At 35.2% G+C, this 20,991-nt stretch overlaps 1 protein-coding gene across 1 annotated transcript in view; it reads left to right on the top strand.

Moving 5' to 3' along the window:
* LOC136041967 (methyl farnesoate epoxidase-like) overlaps nt 1-385 on the top strand; it is a 40,308-nt gene extending 39,923 nt beyond the window's left edge. The window contains exon 8 of the mRNA XM_065726785.1: nt 66-385. Within this exon, the coding sequence (XP_065582857.1) occupies nt 66-247 (182 nt within the window). The 3' untranslated portion in view covers nt 248-385. The remainder of the gene's footprint in view (nt 1-65) is intronic.
* The last annotated feature ends 20,606 nt before the right edge of the window (nt 386-20,991 follow it).

Raw genomic sequence — 20,991 nt, forward strand, 5'->3', positions numbered from 1 at the left:
CTTCACCTCTCCTAAATTAATATAGAAATTGTATTTATGTTCACTGATATTTACTTTTTTTTTAGGAAAACGTGTTTGCTTAGGAGAGACTTTAGCACGTGCATCCTTGTTTATGTTCTTTTCTTCCTTGATGCATAAGTTTGAGTTCAATTTCTTAAAAGAAGATAGTATACCCACACTTGAAGCAAGAGATGGATTTACACTATCGCCTGTGCCTTACAGAGTGGAAATTAAAACCAGATTTTAAGCTGTCTAGGAGAATTTTTTACTGTTTTTAATCCTTCACGGTTTGTTTCTTAATTCGATTATTTTTTCATGCCTTCCAGTTTAGTCCTTTTTATTCTTTTTATGTTATGTTTTGGAGTGATTAAAGTTTGAGCTAAGACCTTACACTAAAACTTTAAATACCTAGTGAGAACTGAGATGTATTCTATCTTGCGTCAGAAACAAAAACTATTAATGGATGAATAAGTGAATTTTTGTTTGTAAAATTAATGTTCCACATATCTGCAAAATAGAAATTGCCATCATAATACAAATATACCCTTACACATTCTTTGCTACTAGACGGTTGGTTTGAACTAAGCCTCCCCTTTTCATTACAATTATCATCAGAAGTTGCGAAACACTTGAAATAAAATTTTACACTTCACGAAAAATATTGAGAATAATTATTTTTCTCTACAGAAAAATCGCTTATTTATGCTCTATGTGTAGTATTTTGATCACATAGAAGCATTATTTCGTCACACAGGTCACATTGTAGTATTGGTCACATAGGTTAATACTTAAAATTGTAAACCATTGGTGTTAGTGAGGGAAAGTTGGACTTACTCGAAATAAATCCCCATGGCAACACTAAACTGAAATTCGGTCAATATAATGATTTTAAATCAAATAGTTCATGGTAACAAATTGCAAGTAAGGAGTTACAACGGCTAATAATAACCGAAACTCTGAAAAAGGGAGTTTTTTATTACAACATTAATCCATCAAAAGAATTGGCTTTTTATGGTGACTCATAATTTATAAAATTCATCAACTATAAAGTTATATATTAAAATAAAAAGTTGGATTTGCTAGAAATAAATCCCCATGGCAGCACTAAATAAGAATTTGGGCAATTGAATGATTCAAAATCAAACATTTCGTGGTAATGAACTGAAGGAGCGTGGTAATGAAGGCGTCACGGGGGCTAATAGTAACTGAAACTCTAAAAAAGGGATTTTTTTTATAACAACCAATCCATCAAAAGAACAGGCTTTTTTTCTGAATATATTGTTCACGAACTTTAAAGTTGCATATTAAAAGCTACGAGCCTGAGAAAATTAGCCTGATTCTCAAAAAAGGGGAAAAACACCTAAAAGAAGCCATTTAATTCTGATGAAAATCACAAATACATTCAGCCCATCAGAAAACTGTGTTCCAAAGGTTTCAAGCTCCCAAAGACAAAAATTTAGAATTTTTTTATTTTCTCTCAGAAGAAAGATCTCAGATGTATGTTTATTTATTTTTTTTTGTGTAAAGGTCCAGGAGGTAGGTAGCTCTTCTTATATATGAAATAATTTCTGTTCGATTTTAGTTTTGGTGTTGCTTCTTACCTTCGGTTGAAAAAAAAACTTTTTTTTTGTTTATTTACTACATCAGGGAAGCAACATGTTTTTTCTTCATCACTGTCGCACGCAAATGGAATAGCTGAAACAGGTGAACCATGTGTCACAAACCATTCCTTTGTGGATAGTTTACGAAAGGAAAACCCCAAACGGCCTTATTAAGAAAATTAAACGGCCTTCGAGCCCCATTATGGCTAGATCAAAGAAGAAGTGCTGCCGCAATAAGTGTTGATTAACTGTTAAAAAATTAAAGTCCAATTAAATCCCATTCCAGAATGTTTATCAAGTTTTAGCTGGTTAGGCGCACGTCAGTTAACCACAGAAAAGTAGCTGGCTGGAAAACTGTGGTTGTTTGGAAAAGTATAAAAAGTAAAGTTTTCTAGCCTTGGCTCTCTTTGGTCTTAAGTCTTTTGTCTTCTAACTATTTGTATCTATACTGCGAAAAAAGGATATAGCATAAGTTTTAAGTAAGTGCGGTTTAGGTGTTTTAGGTTTTGTTAGGCGTTCTCATAAGTGTTGTTGGTTGTCTCGTGCTTGCCCTACATTTTCAGTTAACACAGTAGTTGAAAGAGAACCTTGGATTTCCTTAGTTTGAACTCGGTCAGGCATACTTGCGCATATTTGCCTAGGCATTCGGGCTTGACTATGGTGTTGTTGATATAACGCTTATGGCTGCTATTACTGGGTGTTTTGAAATCGGTGGGCTCGCCTTAACAAGCGTTAAGGACCCCCAAGAAAGATCCACTTCAGACAGTTGACCGTTGAGCTAGTACAGTCTTCAGTTGCAGCGATCCGAGTGACCAAAAAGCATTACACTGCAATAGGCAATGTTCGTGAGTTATATTGATGATCAATTTGAATTTTATTACGCTCACGTAGGATTTTTTCGTCCATCGCTGCTGCTTAAAAAAACAAAAAAATCTAAGCAACAATTTAATGTCTGATGCTGTTGTGCCGAAGAAACTCTCTAGTTGCCCTAATAATAATAATAATCTCCTATTAGTCAAATCTGAATGGGAATTTCAAAGTGTAATGGGACTGTGGCAACAAATTAAAGTTAGTTGGCGAGTTTCATAGTGGAACAACAAAGCTTTGCCAAATGTGATATGAAATGCCCCTCGGAGGCCCACGTAAACTTAGGTTTTCTTTGCGTGAATGGGATCAAAATGGAAAAATTGTTGAATTAAAATTCAACAAAACCACTATAGCAGCTAACTATTACCCTCATAAAACACAAAACTGAGTTTCTCTTTACAACTCCCAAGTCGACCTAAAATAGTGTTTTTTAACTTGTTAAAAAGCGTTGTTAAACCTTCAGAAATGACATTGTAACGCGTAGAGATAAATGTTGGATATGGACCAATGAAGGGATATCATTTATATTTTCAAACAGTTTTGTTAACGAAAATGAAGAGTGACTCGTGGTATTAATTGCCAATTGTCTGACAAACGAAAGTCTGGGGAAAAAAATATATAAAAATGTCTATATTTTACTTTATTTCCTAAAAAAAACCTGTTAAGTTGAAACACATCCATTAAAGTTATTAATGTAATTAAATCCGCATAGTTTAAAAAAAAATAATGAATATCCGCCAAAAGTGGTTTCGTTTTGCTGAAAATTCCATAATCAAACACAAAATGTCCAACAACTCCCTGACGGAATTTTGACCCCCCCCTCCCCTTCAAGCGCGACGTTTCGTTTCGTGTATTTCGCTATATATCGAACCAGGAGTTGTAAAATCTCAGGGAAATTACTATTTGAACGGAAGTTCCGAAATCTTTTCCCTTTTTTTGAGCTGACGAAGATTCGGGAGTAGAAGATCCTTACAGAAGAAACTGAAAAGAGCTGAAGAAGATTCGGGGGTAGAAGATCCGTGCAGAAGAAAGTGAAAAGAGCTGAAGAAGAATCAGGGGCACAAGATCCATGCAGAAGAAACTGAAAAGAGCTGAGGAAGATTTGGGGGTAGAAGATCCGTGCAGAAGAAACTGAAAAGCGCTGAAAAGATTCGGGAGTAGAAGATCCGTGCAGAAGAAACTGAAAAGAGCTGACGGAGATTCGGGGGTAGAAAATCTGTGCAAAAGAAACTGAAAAGAGCTGAAGAAGATTCGGGAGTAGAAGATCCGTGCAGAAAAAACTGAAAAGAGCTGAAGAAGACTCGGGGGTAAAAGATCCGTGCAGAAGAAACTGAAAAAAACTGAAGAATATTCAGGGGTAGAAGATCCGTGCAGAAGAAACTGAAAAGAGGTGAAGAAGATTCGGGGGTAGAAAATCTGTGCAGAAGAAACTCAAAAGAGGCGAAGAAGATCGGGGGGGGGGGGGGTTAGAAAATCCATACAGAAGAAACTAAAAAGAGCTGAAGAAGATTTGGGGGTAAAAGATCCGTGCAGAAGAAACTGAAAAGAGCTGACGGAGATTCGGGGGGTAGAAAATCTCTGCAAAAGAAACTGAAAAGAGCTGAAGAAGATTCGGGAGTAGAAGATCCGTGCAGAAGAAACTGAAAAGAGGTGAAGAAGATTCGGGGGTAGAAAATCTGTGCAGAAGAAACTCAAAAGAGGCGAAGAAGATCCGGGGGGTAGAAAATCCATACAGAAGAAACTGAAAAGAGCTGAAGAAGATTCGGGGTTAGAAGATCCGTGCAGAAGAAACTGAAAAGAGCTGAAGAAGATTCGTGCAGAAGAAATTGTCTAATTAACCGATGAGAGCTGGATCTTCAATCAATTTATAGCTTGAAATAGCAGTTAAAATTGCTTAAGTTGGGAATTAAAGACCCGCTAGCAATGAGGTTTTTCTTATATTGAGATTAAGCTAGTGCCAATTTCAGTCAATCAAATTTTTCAGAATATTATTGCCCAAAATTGTTTGGTTCAAATGTTGTATTTGGCCAACTGATGTTGACACCGCTCAATTTTGTCTTGTTTCCAACATAGGAAACCTATGCATACAGCAAAATCTGTGAAGGATCTCTGTGACTGACAAATTACTGAACATGCTTCCAATAAACAAAGCTATGAAAAAATAATTTATTTTTCGACAAAGCAAAAAAGACCACGCATAACATATATATAATACAGTGCTAGCGTAAACTACTTTTTTCCCAATTTTGGTCAATTCTTTTCAAAGCTACATAAACACATACCACTTCCAAGAAAAAATAAAGCTAATACTCTCCAATAGAAAACATTTCATCTATTGTTTCTAATTTTACGCATTTGTACTTCGAAAATAAGGACATCGTTAAATATCAAACTATAAAAGTAAATATAAAGGTTCAACAGCTTTACACTCAATATCAGCAGAACAATCTGCTCATGGGCAGGCAAAGACGAAAAGGGAGATGGGGGGTCATGAGTACATGCCTACTGAAAAAAAAGAAACATTAACCACTTTTTGGATTCTCCTCCCTCACTTGAAATGTTTGGCTTCCTCTGAATTAGATTCCTGACTACGAACCAAAGCCCATAATCGCTTTCGATGTTGTGTTTTTAAAATTTGTCATTCCTAACATTTATTAAGCGTCGTCGATGAGCATTAATGTCTGCAAAGTCCTTAAAGTTTGCAAAGAAATCCCCATTATATTCAGGTCTATAAGGTCGGTATTCATTATTATAGTAATAATCATCATGATAGTCTGCATAATCTTTAAAAGTTCCCCCAGGAAGGACAATAAAGTTTCCAGACCCTAGAATACTATTATCACTACCATCATAGTGGAATTCATGTGAAGAAGGTGGGCGTGGTCTAAAACGTCTTGGTGGGGGTGAAGGTCTTTCTGGTTTTGCATGAAAGTCGTCAAAGAATGGGCGAAAGAGTTCAAAACTTGGAAAGTCATTTTGTCGTCGATTTTTACGTCTAGGAAAGAATCTCTGCTCTGAAGCAGTGTTGTCAGGTTCTGTGTCAGTGTTGTCAGGTTCGGCGTCAGTTTCTTTTTTGAAAAATGCATCTCCTAAAAGAACTTCATCTCCTTTATCCTCGTCCATGTAAGCCATATCTGAATGATCACGGCTAATTGTCTTTTGCTTATCCTTAGAAGAAATAAATTTCTGCTTATCTTTTGAATTTTCAACGCTTGTAACGTTTCGACTTTCAGTTTGGGGAATACTTTTTACTTTATTGTATCTATTTTTAGATTTTGAAGAAAATTGACGCTTTTTGGATTTTTTATAATTTACGCTAGAATTTTGTAATAAATAATCAGAATAAATAGACGATGTTTTGGTTGTTGGGAAGGCGCTGGCATCTCTTCGTGTACGACGCAACATAATTTTACTCTGAAAAAAGTATAATGAATTAGTGAAAAACAAAGAAATTAAATATTGTCTAATTTTGCAAATAGCGTTCTGCTGACAAGTTGTCGGATAAGTATTTGTTGTTATCTTTTACGGATTGCAACCGAGAAAACTAATATTAAGCAGATGAGGGATGCTCAAACACACTAAAGGATATGACAACATAATGGCCATCGAATAAAGTTTCACAAGACCACGCCTTTTATACCAACCACAGTTTATGACAGTGATTTATGACAGTGGTAATCGTATTTCAAACTGCATCCAATACCAGACAGAGGTCTCCGCCGTAAAGTTAATACTAGGATGTCTGAGAAGCATAGAGATTTGAAGCTACCTGATACCAGAGGAAAAGGAGGAACAGAAAAACGGTAATTTTGATGTATTTAAATGACAAATATTTTTGTTACCGTTTGAGATCCAATTTTAAGAACTTTAAGGTGTAACTTGATGTAATTGATGAAATCAAACCGGTTATAGTTTTCTTTTCGTACTCCTGAAAATAAATAAAAATCGATCCTGTTTCTTTCTTCTTTTCTTTTTTTTTATCTAAGACTCCTCACTTATTTGTAATCTAAAAAAAACGGTTGTTTCGATCATCTCTGCCAAACTTGTATTTAAATGACTAGTATTTGCATTTAGTACTATTTAGTGACAAACCCTTCTTTCAAATGGATTGTGAGATATGAGAGCATTAAGGCAGAAAAATGTGCATGACTTCGAAATATAGAAAGTTAAAGGTGATGTGTTGTAACATTCAAGACTTAATAATAACTTGAATTATTATTTGAAGTCCATGATGTACTTTTACTCATTAAAAATTATCTCAAATAGTTGTAGTGGCAAACTGTTTGCCTTCTGAGAACGAAATAACTAACAATTATAACAAGGTTAAAAACGTTTTAATAACTATAACACCGTAGTTAAAACAACGTTTTTGTATTTTGCTGAATACTTTCTCCATACAGTTCTTATTATTTAGCTACAACACTGAGAAAGAGTTTTTGGTTCAGGGCAGTTTATTTACCCCAAAAAAAACATTTTGTGCTCGATATCAGACAGCAATTCGATTTTCTCCTCTCCAGCAGATTTTGCTAAACAATTTGTTGTGCCTTTGCCTTCGTTAATGTGTGTTTCAAGTGATAGAAACAATTTTGGATGAATTTTTAAAATGATACTAAATAAAACACGAAAGCAAGCTCGTAAGTTTATTAACTACTTTATTTAAGAAAGGGCAGTCAACGACTATTGTGTTTTCAAGCTATGTATTTTACTTTTATACCATTTTTGAAATTATAAATGCTAGCTAAAACGTATATATTATAAAAACAGTAAGCTAAATCTAGCTAAAACATATAAACATATATATTAACATATAAAACAGTAAAAACTAGCTAAAACATATATGTATTCATTTATGGTGCAACTGTTGACAATCTGGTAAACCACGTGTTCTCACAAATTAGTAAAAGAATTTTTCCTGCCAAAATTTAAGTTTCTATATATCTGCAAAATCTATAATATATAAAAATGTACTAGAATCTATACATTCTTAATCTACAACATTCTCAAAAATGATTGTGGGCGACTTCGGTATTTTAGTTTTATGCTAGTTTAGAAATTTCAAACGTTATTTTAAACCGTCGTTATTCGTTAGAGTATTCTATTTTTAGATCTTTTACCTAATCCTGTGTTCCCACAAAGTGAAGTGTCGATAATAAATTTTTTAGTGAGACTTTACGTTTCCCCGCATGTACAAAAATCTTTGCCAACAAAAAAAACTGTTGGGACGATAAAAGTACGTCCCAAAGAGCCTTAAAGTGACAATTCAAATTGTTTTAATAACTTTTTTATTACTTGGTTTAAATTTATTCATATCAAACGAAACTCAGCCTAAGAGACATATTGAAAAGTAGTCGTATAAACCCAGAAATTAAGAAATAGGAAAGCTTATAATTCTGTTTTAACGAAGAAAAGAAACAAGATATTTAACAAGAAAGAGCTTTGCATTGTTCTAATTAAACCCTAAACAATTCAAATTTTCACTTTTCATCAATTCTAATAACCACATGCCAGCTAAGTATTATAAAAGATATGATACTAAAAAAGATATTTTGGTCCACTGAAATATTATGGAACACATGATAATTAAAACCTATAATAAACATACTATATCTTTAATTAGTTATCTTCCCCAAACCTAATCTGTTGTGGAATGACTCAAATGTGTAACGGCAGCCTCAAACGTAAAATAATGGACTGGATTTAAAATTCAAAAGACGATATGTTAAATCACCTGAATTTGATAGGAGACTGGAAAAATCAGATTTGATATGGATTCAAATATGTGGAATACGCTATTTTGATATCGAAAGCTGCTCTTTGCAAATACTTGTATGAGTGGGAAAATACGATATAGCCAACTTTGGAAAACAAAGAAACATTAAACATTTTAGGAACAGAACAAGATAAGAGAACATTGATTCAACCGACCGATAGCCTTGTATATTTTTAGTATGGGAAGATTAAAAAGCTGAGTCAAGACTCAGGCCACAAAGATCAATTGCCTTCACGCTCCCAACTCAGGATAAAATTTACCAGTATCCATTGGGCTTTCTTCATTTCCTTCGGATATAGGATTTTAAGACTGGGATTGGCGATCTCAATTTGTAGAAGGGCCTTTCATGATAGTGTCAAGCCTTCCAGCATTGCTTTTCCCATTCAGAGAACCCAAGTCGCCAGCCTAAAACCGACTTCGGCAGGCAACACTCAACTCTCAAAAGAGAGAGGGCAGTTGCCCACCACTATCAGCCATCAGCAGCAAGAATTGCATGATACAGAAGATCCGTTCTAGTAAGAGAACTTCTTTCTCTCGCCTCAGAATGGTCCTTAAGTGATGCTTTCTTGTGCCACGGTCAGTCCTTTGTATGTCAGGAGAGATTGATCCTTTCCCCTGGCCCCAGCATGATTTTGAAGGGTATTCGTGGCTTCTGGTAAAATTTAAATCTTTTGTTAAAAATGAAGATTCACTCAACACCTATCGAATCCGTGCAAACAAAACGGCGTGGTTAAAGATATAATTTTAGAAATAGAGACAAAGGACAAGACTATCATTTTAAGTAAGAAGTTAAAGAAGTTTTAAGTACAATTTCAAGAAGCTGAAGAATTTATATACAATTAAGCACAGTACTGATGCCCAGTACTATATGAGAGTACTGATGTAAAAACTCAAAACCGAGTTTAGATTTTAAATAATTGCAGCTGGAAGTCAATGGGCTATAGATAAAAAGTTACATATATATTTTGTTTTGATAAGTGTATTTGACCCTCCTCTTCATTTGTCTTAATTATAACCTTGTATTCTTCTAGGGAGAACTGTAAGTAACAATAAAAACAGCCGTGAAAAGGTTCATGCATGTAAATCGTTTAAGTGAACACCATGACCAACACCTAGTCGTCAAAGCGAAGGACAAGGCAGATTTTTAAAATAGAGTAAATTAAACTTACCAAAATATAAGCTACATCTATCTTTTCTTCTTTAAAAAGTGCTCTGAAAAAGGAATTTTAAATAAGAATCTTACAAAACATTATCTACTCTGCCTAGTCCATCCACTAGTGACATGAATTTCTATATGTAAGCTACATCTATCCACGTAACTACATGTATATATACATCATCTATCTACATATGCTACGTATTCAAACTTATGTGTAAAATTTAAACTACATCTACATTTTGTTCTTTTAAAAGTGCGCCAAAAAGATAATTTAAAATAACACACTAACAAAAACATTGTCTAACCGCCTAATCCAGCCACTGCTGACCAAAATTGCTTCTGATATGCTACTGAACAAATTAGATAATATTATATTATTCATTACATTAGTTGTTGATCACATGAATGCCCCTCGTCAATACCTTGTTCTTTACGCTAAAGTTTTTTGGGTGTTTTCAAAATAGCTATTCATTCAAATTAAATGGCCTTTGTGATTCAGGGGCAATTCTTAAATTGTTGGAACAAAATTCAAACTCTGGCGTAAAGAGTGACGTATTGACGAAGGGGTGAAAAAACTTGTTTTGTTTTATTTAATATATATAAGAATCTGAAGATTCTGATCCTTATCCTATCTAAACTTTTAGAATTTAAAATAAAGCTCTTCAAAGGAACAATGTGCGCTTTGCTCTGGTCAATTGCCGGAAAAAAGAATCCTTTTTTCATCTTCAAGACGCTCAGTAAAAACTTTAATTTTGCAACCCATACATTAAGTTAATGAATAATTTAGATAAAGGTGACTTAGCTCATGGATAGCATTCACTCAATGTTTTCCCGAAGATTCCTCTTCTAGAAAAAATTGTAGCTTTAAAATTCAGTTTTTGAAATTGTAGACGCCCGTTCACTTCCACTTTGTGAACTAATTGACTGGCAAGAGCTAGCAATTTTTCTGCGAGTGTAATCTTGTCCTAAACTAGATCGAGTCTCAAAAGTAGCGGCTCAGACATTAGCTATGTAGGTATCAGTGTTATATTTGGTTTGGTGAAGTTTCCCCTCCCAAAATATAGAATAACTGTCTTTGCTTTAAATGTTTTAGGAAATGTGTATATTCTAGTAGAGTAGGTCTCGACCTATTTCTATTAAGCGTAACTTAATATATGTCAAAATGAGGGCATATAAGTAAAGCCCCCTCCCCCCAGGATAGTAGCAAAAGGATTATATGATAAAGAGCTATCATGAAGGACTAAAAAAAAACAGTCCCCTACAATTTTTAATTGTAAAAAATAAAGTTTTAATTGTGCAAAACAGGACAAGCATCTGAAGCACGTTTTTTTCTTTTTTTTTAAGCTCAGAACAATAGCCCTTCTTAGAAATATCTAAAAAGAAATAAAATAGAAATTAAATAGAGATTTTTTATTGATTTGATTCTAAAAAAAGATGATCTTTGTCAATCAAACAGTTCGTGGTAACGAACTGTAGTAAGGAGCGATCCGGCTCAACAGTAAACGAAACTCTAAAAAACGGAATTTATATATTTTAAATATATAAGTTTCATCAAATTTAGTCTTTGTCATCAAAAGTACACGAGCCTGAGAAAATTTGCCTTATTTTGGAAAATAGGGGGTAATACCCCCTAAAAGGATCTTAATGAAAATCACACCATCGCATTCTGCGTATCAGAGAACCCTATAGAAAAAATTTCAAGGTCCAATCTACAAAAATGTGGAATTTCGTATTTTTTGCCAGAAGACAAATCACGGGTGCGTGGTTTATTTGTTTTTTTTTCCCCCAGGGGTCATCGTATGGACCAAGTGGTCCTAGAGTGTTGCAAGAGGGCTCATTCTAACGGAAATGAAAAGTTGTAGTGCCCTTTTTAAGTGACCAAAAAAATTGGAGGGCACCTAGGCCCCCTCCCACGCTCATTTTTTCCCAAAGTCAACGGATCAAAATTTTGAGATTTCCATTTTGTTTCGCATAGTCGAAAACCATAAGAACTATGTCTTTGGGGATGACTTACCACCCACAGTCCTTGGGGGTGGGGCTGCAAGTTACAAACTTTGACCAATGTTTACATACAGTAATGGTTACTGGGAAGTGTACCGATGTTATCAGGGTGATTTTTTTGGTTTGGGTGTGGGGTTCAGGGGAGGGGGCTATATGGGAGGATCTTTCCTTGGAGGAATATTTCATGGGGGAATAGAAATTCAATGAAAATGGCACAGGATTTTCTAGCATTACTATTAAAAAAAAAACAATGAAAATATAAACATAAAAAAGTTTTTTCAATTGAAAGTAAGGAGAAGCATTAAAACTTAAAACGAACAGAGACTATTACGCATATGAGGGGTTCTAAAAATACTTTAGCATAAAGAGCGAGGTATTTAGGAGAAGATAAATACTTCGCTCTTTATGCTAAAAATTTTTAAAGTAATTTCAACTATTTGTTCTACGGCCTTTCTGATTCAGGGGTCATTCTTAAAGAATTGGGACAAAACAAGATTTAGTGTGAAGAGCGAGGTATTAACGAGGGGACCAACCCCCTCATATATATAATCAAAAATATAAGAATATAAAAGTTTGTTACGTAAGTTAATTCTTAAGTTACGTATATTTTTCAAACAGTTCGTGGTAACGAACTGTAGTAAGGAGCGACCCGGCTCAATAGTAAACAAAACTCTAAAAAACGGAATTTTGATGCTAAAATATACATCAGAAGAATCAGATTTTCATGCTGATTTTAAATAATAAGTTTCATCAAGTTTAGTTCAAAATTTTGAGATAGCCATTTTGTTCCACATAGTCAAAAACCTTAATAACTATGTCTTTGGGAATGACTTACTCCCCCACAGTCCCTGGGGGAGGGGCTGCAAGTTACAAACTTCGACCAGTGTTTACATATAATAATGGTTATTGGGAAGTGTACAGTCGCTTTCAAGGGATTTTGTTTTGGTTTTGGGGGTGGGGTTGAGGGGAGGGGGCTATGTGGGAGGATCTTTCCTTGGAGAAATATGTCATGGGGGAACAGAAATTCAATGAAAAGAGCGCAGGATTTTCTAAAATTACTATAAAAAAACAATGAAAAAATAAACATGGAAAAGTTTTTCTCAATTGAAAGTAAAGAGTAGCATTGAAACTTAAAACAAACAGAGATTATTACGCATATGAGGGGTTCTAAAAATACTTTAGAATAAAGAGCGAGGTATTTAGGAGGAGATAAATACCTCGCTCTTTATGCTATAGTTTTTTTTTAGTAATTTCAACTATTTATTCTACGGCCTTTCTGATTCAGGGGTCATTCTTAAAGAATTGGGACAAAACTTACGATTTAGTGCAAATTTCATTTTAATAATTTATGTGTGTAGAGCCAAAATCAAACATGCATTAATTCAAAACGTTCAGAAATTACATAAAAAAAACTAGTTTTTTTAACTGAAAGTAAGGAGCGACATTAAAACTTAAAACGAACAGAAATTACTCCGTATATGAAATGGATTGTCCCCTCCGCAATCCCTCGCTCTTTACTCTAAAGTTTGACTCTTTGCCACAATTCTCTTTTTTAAAACAATTAAAAGCTTTAGCGTAAAGAGCGAGGGATTGCGGAGGGGACAACCCATTTCATATACGGAGTAGTTTCTGTTCGTTTTAAGTTTTAATGTCGCTCCTTACTTTCATTTAAAAAAACTAGTTTTTCTTATGTAATTGAACTAAGGTGCAAATTCGTTACCACGTTATTCTTTTTTGCTGACAGGCGAATCAGCTCCCATTTAAATTGACCCCTTGAAACCCAATCATTTCGTATTTTCCTTTCTCTGTGGCCTATAAATTATGTCATGAAGGGATTGAAGAGGGGAAATGTCAGAGCCTTACTCTCTGGAATCCAAAAAGGGCAAAATGTTTTAGGATTTGGAAAAATAGGTCGTTCTTCTAGTGAAAAATCTGCTTTTCACTCTTTCACCCCTCCCATCAGAAAAAAACTTCTGATAGTCCTCGTTTACCCTGAAATATTTGAAACCTTCAATAAGACACTCTCCGAATCTGTCGTTAAAGTCATGAGGCAAACTATATTTTTTATTGTATTTTTTTAACATCAATCACCCTTTAAAAGCTCAAAAATTTCAAATCGGTTTAGTTTTAATGCTCCTCTATTAAATTTTCCTTGAAAATAATAAAGGAATTCAAATAGGCTGATGTATTACAAACACATGTAGAGGATATTGAAGAGGGGATTTTGAAAAAAAAATCTAAGAATATGGGAATTAGCTATATGAAAAATAGAAAACATTCAGGGGAAGATCTTCGACCCTTGGTATTTTACACGAGGAGCCGCGGCCCAGTCCTTCGCGAACGGGTCTGGTTTTCGAATTCAAAAAAACCTACGTTCTCGACCACAACCTAATCTTCAATCAAAAAGAAAAAAATTAGAATGGATCAAAAAGCACTTACACTATAACCTAATGCCCGAGCATCTCTTGTCTCTGGACTTGGATACCGTTCAGGTCTCTGTAAGTTATCCTCTGGGTTTCTTTTTTTCAAGTTTGATGGTCTGTAGTCTCCTGAGTCTGAAGATCCAGAAACGGCATCTGAAAAGATACATGTTTTATTTTTCTTTTTGGCATTTTGGATCGGGAACCATTGCTTCCTAGCCAAGAAGCCTTGTGGCTTAACTTACCATACATTGTATTTTTATGGTAGGGTACCGCACGTCAGAACTTAGTAGGTTTTTTCAATTAGCTACGGAGTTCTGACGTGCGTTACTTTACCATAAAATACAATGCATGGTAAGTAAGCTCACTAAGCAGTCACGGTTTTTTATCTAAGCAGCTGAGTATACCTTACGATGGTTTGAACACCTACTTCGAATGCCCCTGCACTCACCTGAGGCCGACCAAAAAAGTGATGGTCCGACGGCCTGTCCAAGTCCCTGGCGATGGGAAACATCAGAACGAGCGAAGCACAAACACTGGCACTGGATTGAAGCGGATGGAGGAGGCAGACGTCACTCTCTACGCCGAGCAATGCCCGGCAGGAGATCTATGTCAAGTAATTCAAGTCAAGTCAAAGTAATGCACCACTTTCCGGGCAGGTGAATTTTGGCTCAACGATATTCATCTCAGTAAAACGAAAATAGGGATTGTTGCCATTTAGCTAACTCAAAGGACGACATGTGCTAGCTCCAATAGCGTGAATCGTCCGGCGAAGTTGTACCCTAACATTTATCAATCGACTACACTTTACCTACTTCCGCACGTATTCCGATCTAGTGATTCTCTGACAGCTCATTGTAATCAAAAACTAAGAATTTCTTTATTCAGTGGACCTTGATCATTAAATTAATATTAACACAAATCAAATGATCATACAGGTCTTTATCATCGAATCATTATGATTGTCACTGATTCGTTACGATCAGTGAATGAATAGTTAGTTATTCATGGCAAATCACTAGAATCTGTATTGAATTTTAATTTAGTCAACTCAAGAAATTAATAGTAAAATACCAATCCTCACCTTCGGGAGGAGGACCCAATGGGTCAAATCCTCCTACAGTTCGGAAATTCGGGAAATTGCTGAAGCCGTCTAAAAATCCACGGGATTCACCAGCAGGAGCGTCTAGAAAAAAAAAACAAATAAATCAACGCCTTAATTACAAGTTAGATCATATATTAATGAACATAAAGATCTGCTACTAATTCAGTGGTTAGGAGTTGGGCTGTTTGGTAACGTCACAGAATAGAAGAACGGCATTAGTTTTGAAGCAGCTTCAGCGACATGGAAAGATTTCGGTGATTCATATCCGTCTAGTTTTAAGAATAAAATTGTATCGATCCCTAAAGATATTAAATGAAAACAAGTTTTCTTTTTTCAAGTGAAAGTAAGGAGTAATGTTAAAGCTTAAAACTAACAGAAATTATTAAGAATATGAAAGGGTTACCCCCTCCTCAATACCTCGCTCTTCACGCTAAAGTCTTTTGTTTATTAAAAAGCTTCTTATTGTTCTGATTAAAAGACGCGTGTGTTTCAAAAGACGTTCTTACACAATGGGGATAAAATTCAAACTTTGGCATAAAGAGGAAGAGTTTAGGAGGGGGCAACCCTCTTATATACGTAAAAATTCGTCTTCGTTTTAAGTTTTAATGTTTTAATAACTTAAGTTCTGATCGTTTTTTTAAATATTGCTAAGAAATTTGGCTCCACCTACACGGAAAAATTCCCCCTCCTCATGGAAATGTCCTCAAGACAGTCCCTCTCCAGTGAAAATTTACGCCGGGTGATTTCCCTTAACATCTCCACGTGTAAAATTGAGTTGGGGAAGAAAAAGCAAGACATATAAAAAGAATTTCGTATAGGAATTCTGGCAAAGTCTCCCAGTGTAAAATTTCCTCTGAGAAGTTCACCCCTTGGAAACCTTCCTCCCAATGGAAAATCCTCCTCGTTTATAAGCACCCCAGTAGAAAATTCCCCTCCCCCACCCAAAAAATGTAAGCATAATCCCTTAATAACAAATGCTATACGTAAACAATGGACACATTTTTATAGCTTAAAGACCCTTTCCCTTGGGCCATAGGGGTCATGTTTATCCAAATGTATATTTATTGAGCCTTTCAATATGCTGAACAAAATAGCTATTTAAAATTTTTATTGGACGATTATGAGGAAAAAGGGGAATGGTGGGGGGCCTAGTTGCCCTCCAATCTGTTTAGTCACGTAAAGAGGGCGCTAGAACTTATAAATTTTCTTTCGAAAGAGGCTGATATTCCAGGACCACTGATTCAACACGATCATCCCTGTGAAAAAAAGCGAATAAACACGTATCCGTGATCTTTCTTTTGGCAAAAATTCAAAATACCACATTTTTGCCCATAGAAACTTGAAACCTCTAGAGTAGAGTTCTCTGATAAGTTTAGTCTAATGGCGTGATTTTCATTAAGATTCTTTGACTTTTAGGGGGTCTTTCTCCAATTTTTTGAAATTAGGCAAATTTTCTCTAGCTCGTAGCCTTTGATGGGTAACACTAAACTTAATGTACCTTATATGGTTGGACTGTATTAAACATGATTTTGTTTTTTAGAGTATCGGTTACTGTTGAGCCGCATCGCTCCTTACTAACAGTCTGTTACCATGAACTGTATGACTAAAGATCGCTAGACAAAAAAAAAATGAATATCGGCTGATTGGCTGAATATTGGCGCTCATTTTCAATTTCTATGTGTTTACAATAGCACATTTTTAACAATGGTTAAGTGACTTCTCTTTACTTTCCTAGGAAGGTTCCTTTTTTCCCTCTGAATAAGCTGATATTGCGTCCAAAGCCAATAACTTTTAAGAGTTTAAGTGTATACACAAATTGCTGAGAGTAGATTTTGCCTCGTAAGACAGTTAGAAGAAACCACGCGGTTTTCCCTTTATTTGTCCCCTTATTAGTAGATATAAAACATTAGAAGGGGACCGCTAAAGATTACTTGAGATGCTGCTCCCCCTCCAAAATAGAAGTAGTTTGAAACCTGGATCATATTATGGATTCAAGCGCTAGGACGAATCAGAAAAGTAGAAGATGTTCTATTTTATTTAATTAGCGATCTTATATTAACCTTATGCTTGTTATTATTCTTAAAAATGGCATCCCCCCCCCATAAAAACAGAACTTAGAATGAACAATCACAAAAGACATGAAGATAACAGAATCGCCTTCAGATGAAGCATCAAGTTAGAACTTTCAGGAAGTGTAACGGGGTCGAGGAATGTTTAACTTGGGAGAGGGGGATGAAGGGAAGGAGCTGAAATGAGACACAATTTTTCCGATCCACTTAAACATTTTTCTACTACAAGGTGTTATAGCACTTATAATCAATTCATGGTTATGTAGCAAGGTAAATCAAAAGACATTAGCCACCAGGAGATCAGGGGCCAAGTTAAATTTTCAGGGAGTGAAAGGGGGAGTGCAAATGAACCTCGAATCTTGAAATGAGGGAGGGAGCAGACAGAAAGGGCTTGGTGATTTTCGCTTCTAATCAGTTTTAATTTTTTGGAGCTACGAGTCTCTGTTGGAGAATTATTCTTTGTTATGCATAGGGTTTTAAAATTCATATTATGTTTAGAGAGAACGGTTCCGAAAAATTTGAATCACTGGACACACAAGATGGTATTTATACAATCTATAAAACCAATCTGTAAGCAATTAGTTATTTGCACAGTTGACGACCCTCGCCCCGGGGACTTTGTGGATCAAGTAAATCCTGAGGGCATACTTGTTGGACCGTTTGACTATTTTGAACAAAATAGCTATTGCAAAATTTTATAGGATATCTTCTAGATTAGTTGTAATTGGAAATCCACTTCCAATTGGCTCACGACAACAACAACAACAACAGACGGTGCTGTTGCTGTTATAGCGCAGCAGTACCATCCCTGATTTTCAAAAATTTACAACCCTTATACTGTTAATCATGATCCGATATACTGTTAAAGATCAGTATATTAATCGCTTCAAGCAAAAAAACAACATAAAACAAAATTTGGTATTTCTCAAAAGCGTTAGGACGTTTTAGTACATCTATCAAGAATCTTGAAACTAAACATAGAAAACTATTACTGAATAGCTAATTACTGATCAAACCTAGTTACTAGTTACTGATCTAAACTAATTACTGAAAAATCTTTATCAAACCTAGGCCAGAAATAATTTGAACTTACTTGATATATTTCCCTCGAGAAAGATACCTGAATCGTTGGAACATCTTTACCAGAACGGGAATGCACCTATGCAGATTATGTTGATCCCAACTCCCAAAATTGTGAAGTGTACCGTTAGTAGGGAATGAAACGATGACATCAGAAGAATTTGAATTTTAGTTGCCATTATGGGCTTAGGAACATATAGGATGGCAATGTCTGCAGCAATTGCTAAAGTAATCTCTGGACATTTATTCTCAATTTCATGTCGAAAATAAGCCAAAAATAACTTAAAATTACCTGGCAAATTTCCTTGAAAGTTGAAGTTTGGAAGATTGTCGATAAATCCAGGTGGAAATCCCTTAGAAAAGTCTTCTTCGACTGCTTCTGGTCCGTATTGTGATGGGTTTCTTACAGGTCTTTGAGGCAAAGGTCCTGGGCCTTCCTGTTCAATGTTTTCAGAAGGATTATCAAATGGCTTAAAATCTACGGCCGGAGCACGTTGGGGAATCCGCTCAGCTATCGATTTGGGTCTTTGAGATTGAGGATAGAATGTACCTCTAGAGAAAAAGAAAACAAATAATTTTTTTTAAGACGATTGAGATTAAATAATAAAATGAGATTAAGTGTATTCCCAGTGCAAATAATACTACTTTGCTCAAATAATTAACAATATTTTTTTTTGTCGAAGCCTCAAGATATTTTTCTTTGTAGATGCTATTTTTAATGATGGATACATTTTGTTTCATTTGTACCAACACATAAATTAAAACTCGAAAAATTGTTAATACAGTGCAGCTCTCAGTGCAGGAGGCTCATTCACCATGAAGCGTTTTCAGGATTTTAATTATGTTTTATTTTGGAGCCATTTGATCAAAGCTTTGAAAAAGCTCTTTGACTCACCCCAGTCAGTTTCTTGTGTCCAAAATGTGACTAATTATTTACGTTAACATATCGCTAATTACTTTATTTTTATCTTTTTTTCGCTGTCGGTTAAAATGTGTCAGCTTTCTTTCTCTTTCTCTCTCTCTCACTCTCTATCTCTGTCTGCCTCTCCCTCTCTCTCTTGCATTCTGAAAGACAGCACAACAAATACGTAATGCTTACTCCTTCTTATCCTTGCTTTTTTTAACTACAGATGCTTAGTATATGAAGAAAACTAGCTGTAACTGAAAGTTCTGAAACTAATATCTTGAGATAAACTTCTCACTTGAAGAGGCCCGAATAATAGAAATATTAACATCTATGCCGCCCTTAGGTTTAGGGAACTGGAAGATGAAATCTCTCCATTACAACAATAAAATCGGTGATTCATAATTATTTTTAATTTTCACTTCGGAATATGCCATTTAATTTTGGCTTTTATCATGTATGCCCTGGCATTTGTCTAAGGACTGATTTTATAGTCAACATTTTCTTATAAACCCCTCTACTACTTAAAATTAATTGTGGTACCCCCCCCCTCGGTAAGTTCATTTTCGTTGCCCCTATGGTAGTGCAGGCCGTTGCTCAAAGCCTCGAATAGAATTTTCGATATTTTAAGCTAAACCTGAGTTTTGGGTAGTCGACATGACCTGAGCTGAAGTTTAACATTAAGTACATTGTTAATATTTTATTTTAAATGACCTCAGAATTTAAAGACGATAAAACTAAAGAATCTAATAAAATAGGTAAATCGTATGGGAAAATCAGAAAACTGTGAACAAATCACTAAATTTTCAGATTTGGGGGGGGGGGCTAAAGCTCATCCGCATTCGTGTCTGTTTGATATGATAGACACACAAGTTTTCTAATCTAAAGGGAAAAAGACAACAGCCATCTTTGTATGATAATTTAAAAAGTTAGGAAATACAAAGATTTGGACAAACATCATATCTGTAATAGTTAGTTTTCTTCATATACTGTACTAAACCACTGTAGTTGAAAAAAGCAAGGATAAAAAGGAGTAACCATTACATATTTGTTATACGGTCTTTCAGAATTCGATACAACCAAAGAGCTACGTGTGCTGTATATAAATATGACATATTGACACTAACCAAACAATGTTTTTTCTTGTGAATAAATTGCGGTTCCTGACATATTAAATATTTTCAATATAAACAACATTATGTAAAATAGCTTAGTCTTGTGCCCAGATTGAATATGCTATTAGCATTATGGAAATCAACTAAATTATTTACAATAATACGGTTTGTTTAGTTGCTGTTTCAGGATATATTTACATTTATAAACATTAATTTGAAACACAATTTGTGGTTCGTAAAAATTAAATTTCAAGTGAAAAAACATGTACAGCTGTTGAATTCAGCCTGCATATCATACTAAGTGAGACTTAAAAAGTGAAAATTGGGGGTGGGGGTGTTGGCTAGCCAAACATATTTTGATTGTTATGCTGATCAATTTACTAATAACATTCATCACCTGTTGAGATCCTGGCCTTGGAATGATGGCCTTAAAGGTGAAGGTTGAGATTGAGGTCTTCTTGGGAGCCCAGGCCTTTGATTAAGACCCTGCAATGAGCCTGGAATAGGTCTAGATTGCCTTTCTGGTGTTGTATCTTGATTACTGGCTGAAGAAACATATCCAGGCCTTGTGGCAGAAGGTCTTTTATAAGGTGAATGATCAGATGCTCTCGGAGATGGATCTGAAAGACATTGTTGAATATTTTATCTCTGCTCCAAATTTGACAAATATATATATATATATATATATATATATATATATATATATATATATATATATATATATATATATATATATATATATATATATATATACTAGGTGCTGGGATGGCGCTTCGCGCCACCCCAACACTTAGTTGGTGGGGGCGCTTCGCGAACCCCCCAAGCCCCCCCGCGCGCGTAAGTCGTTACGCGCCATATTAGTTACGCGCCATTGTAGTTGTGTCCCTGTGTCCCACCTGT

Source organism: Artemia franciscana, unplaced genomic scaffold (assembly GCF_032884065.1).
Source record: "Artemia franciscana unplaced genomic scaffold, ASM3288406v1 PGA_scaffold_52, whole genome shotgun sequence".
NCBI classification, from domain to species: domain Eukaryota; kingdom Metazoa; phylum Arthropoda; class Branchiopoda; order Anostraca; family Artemiidae; genus Artemia; species Artemia franciscana.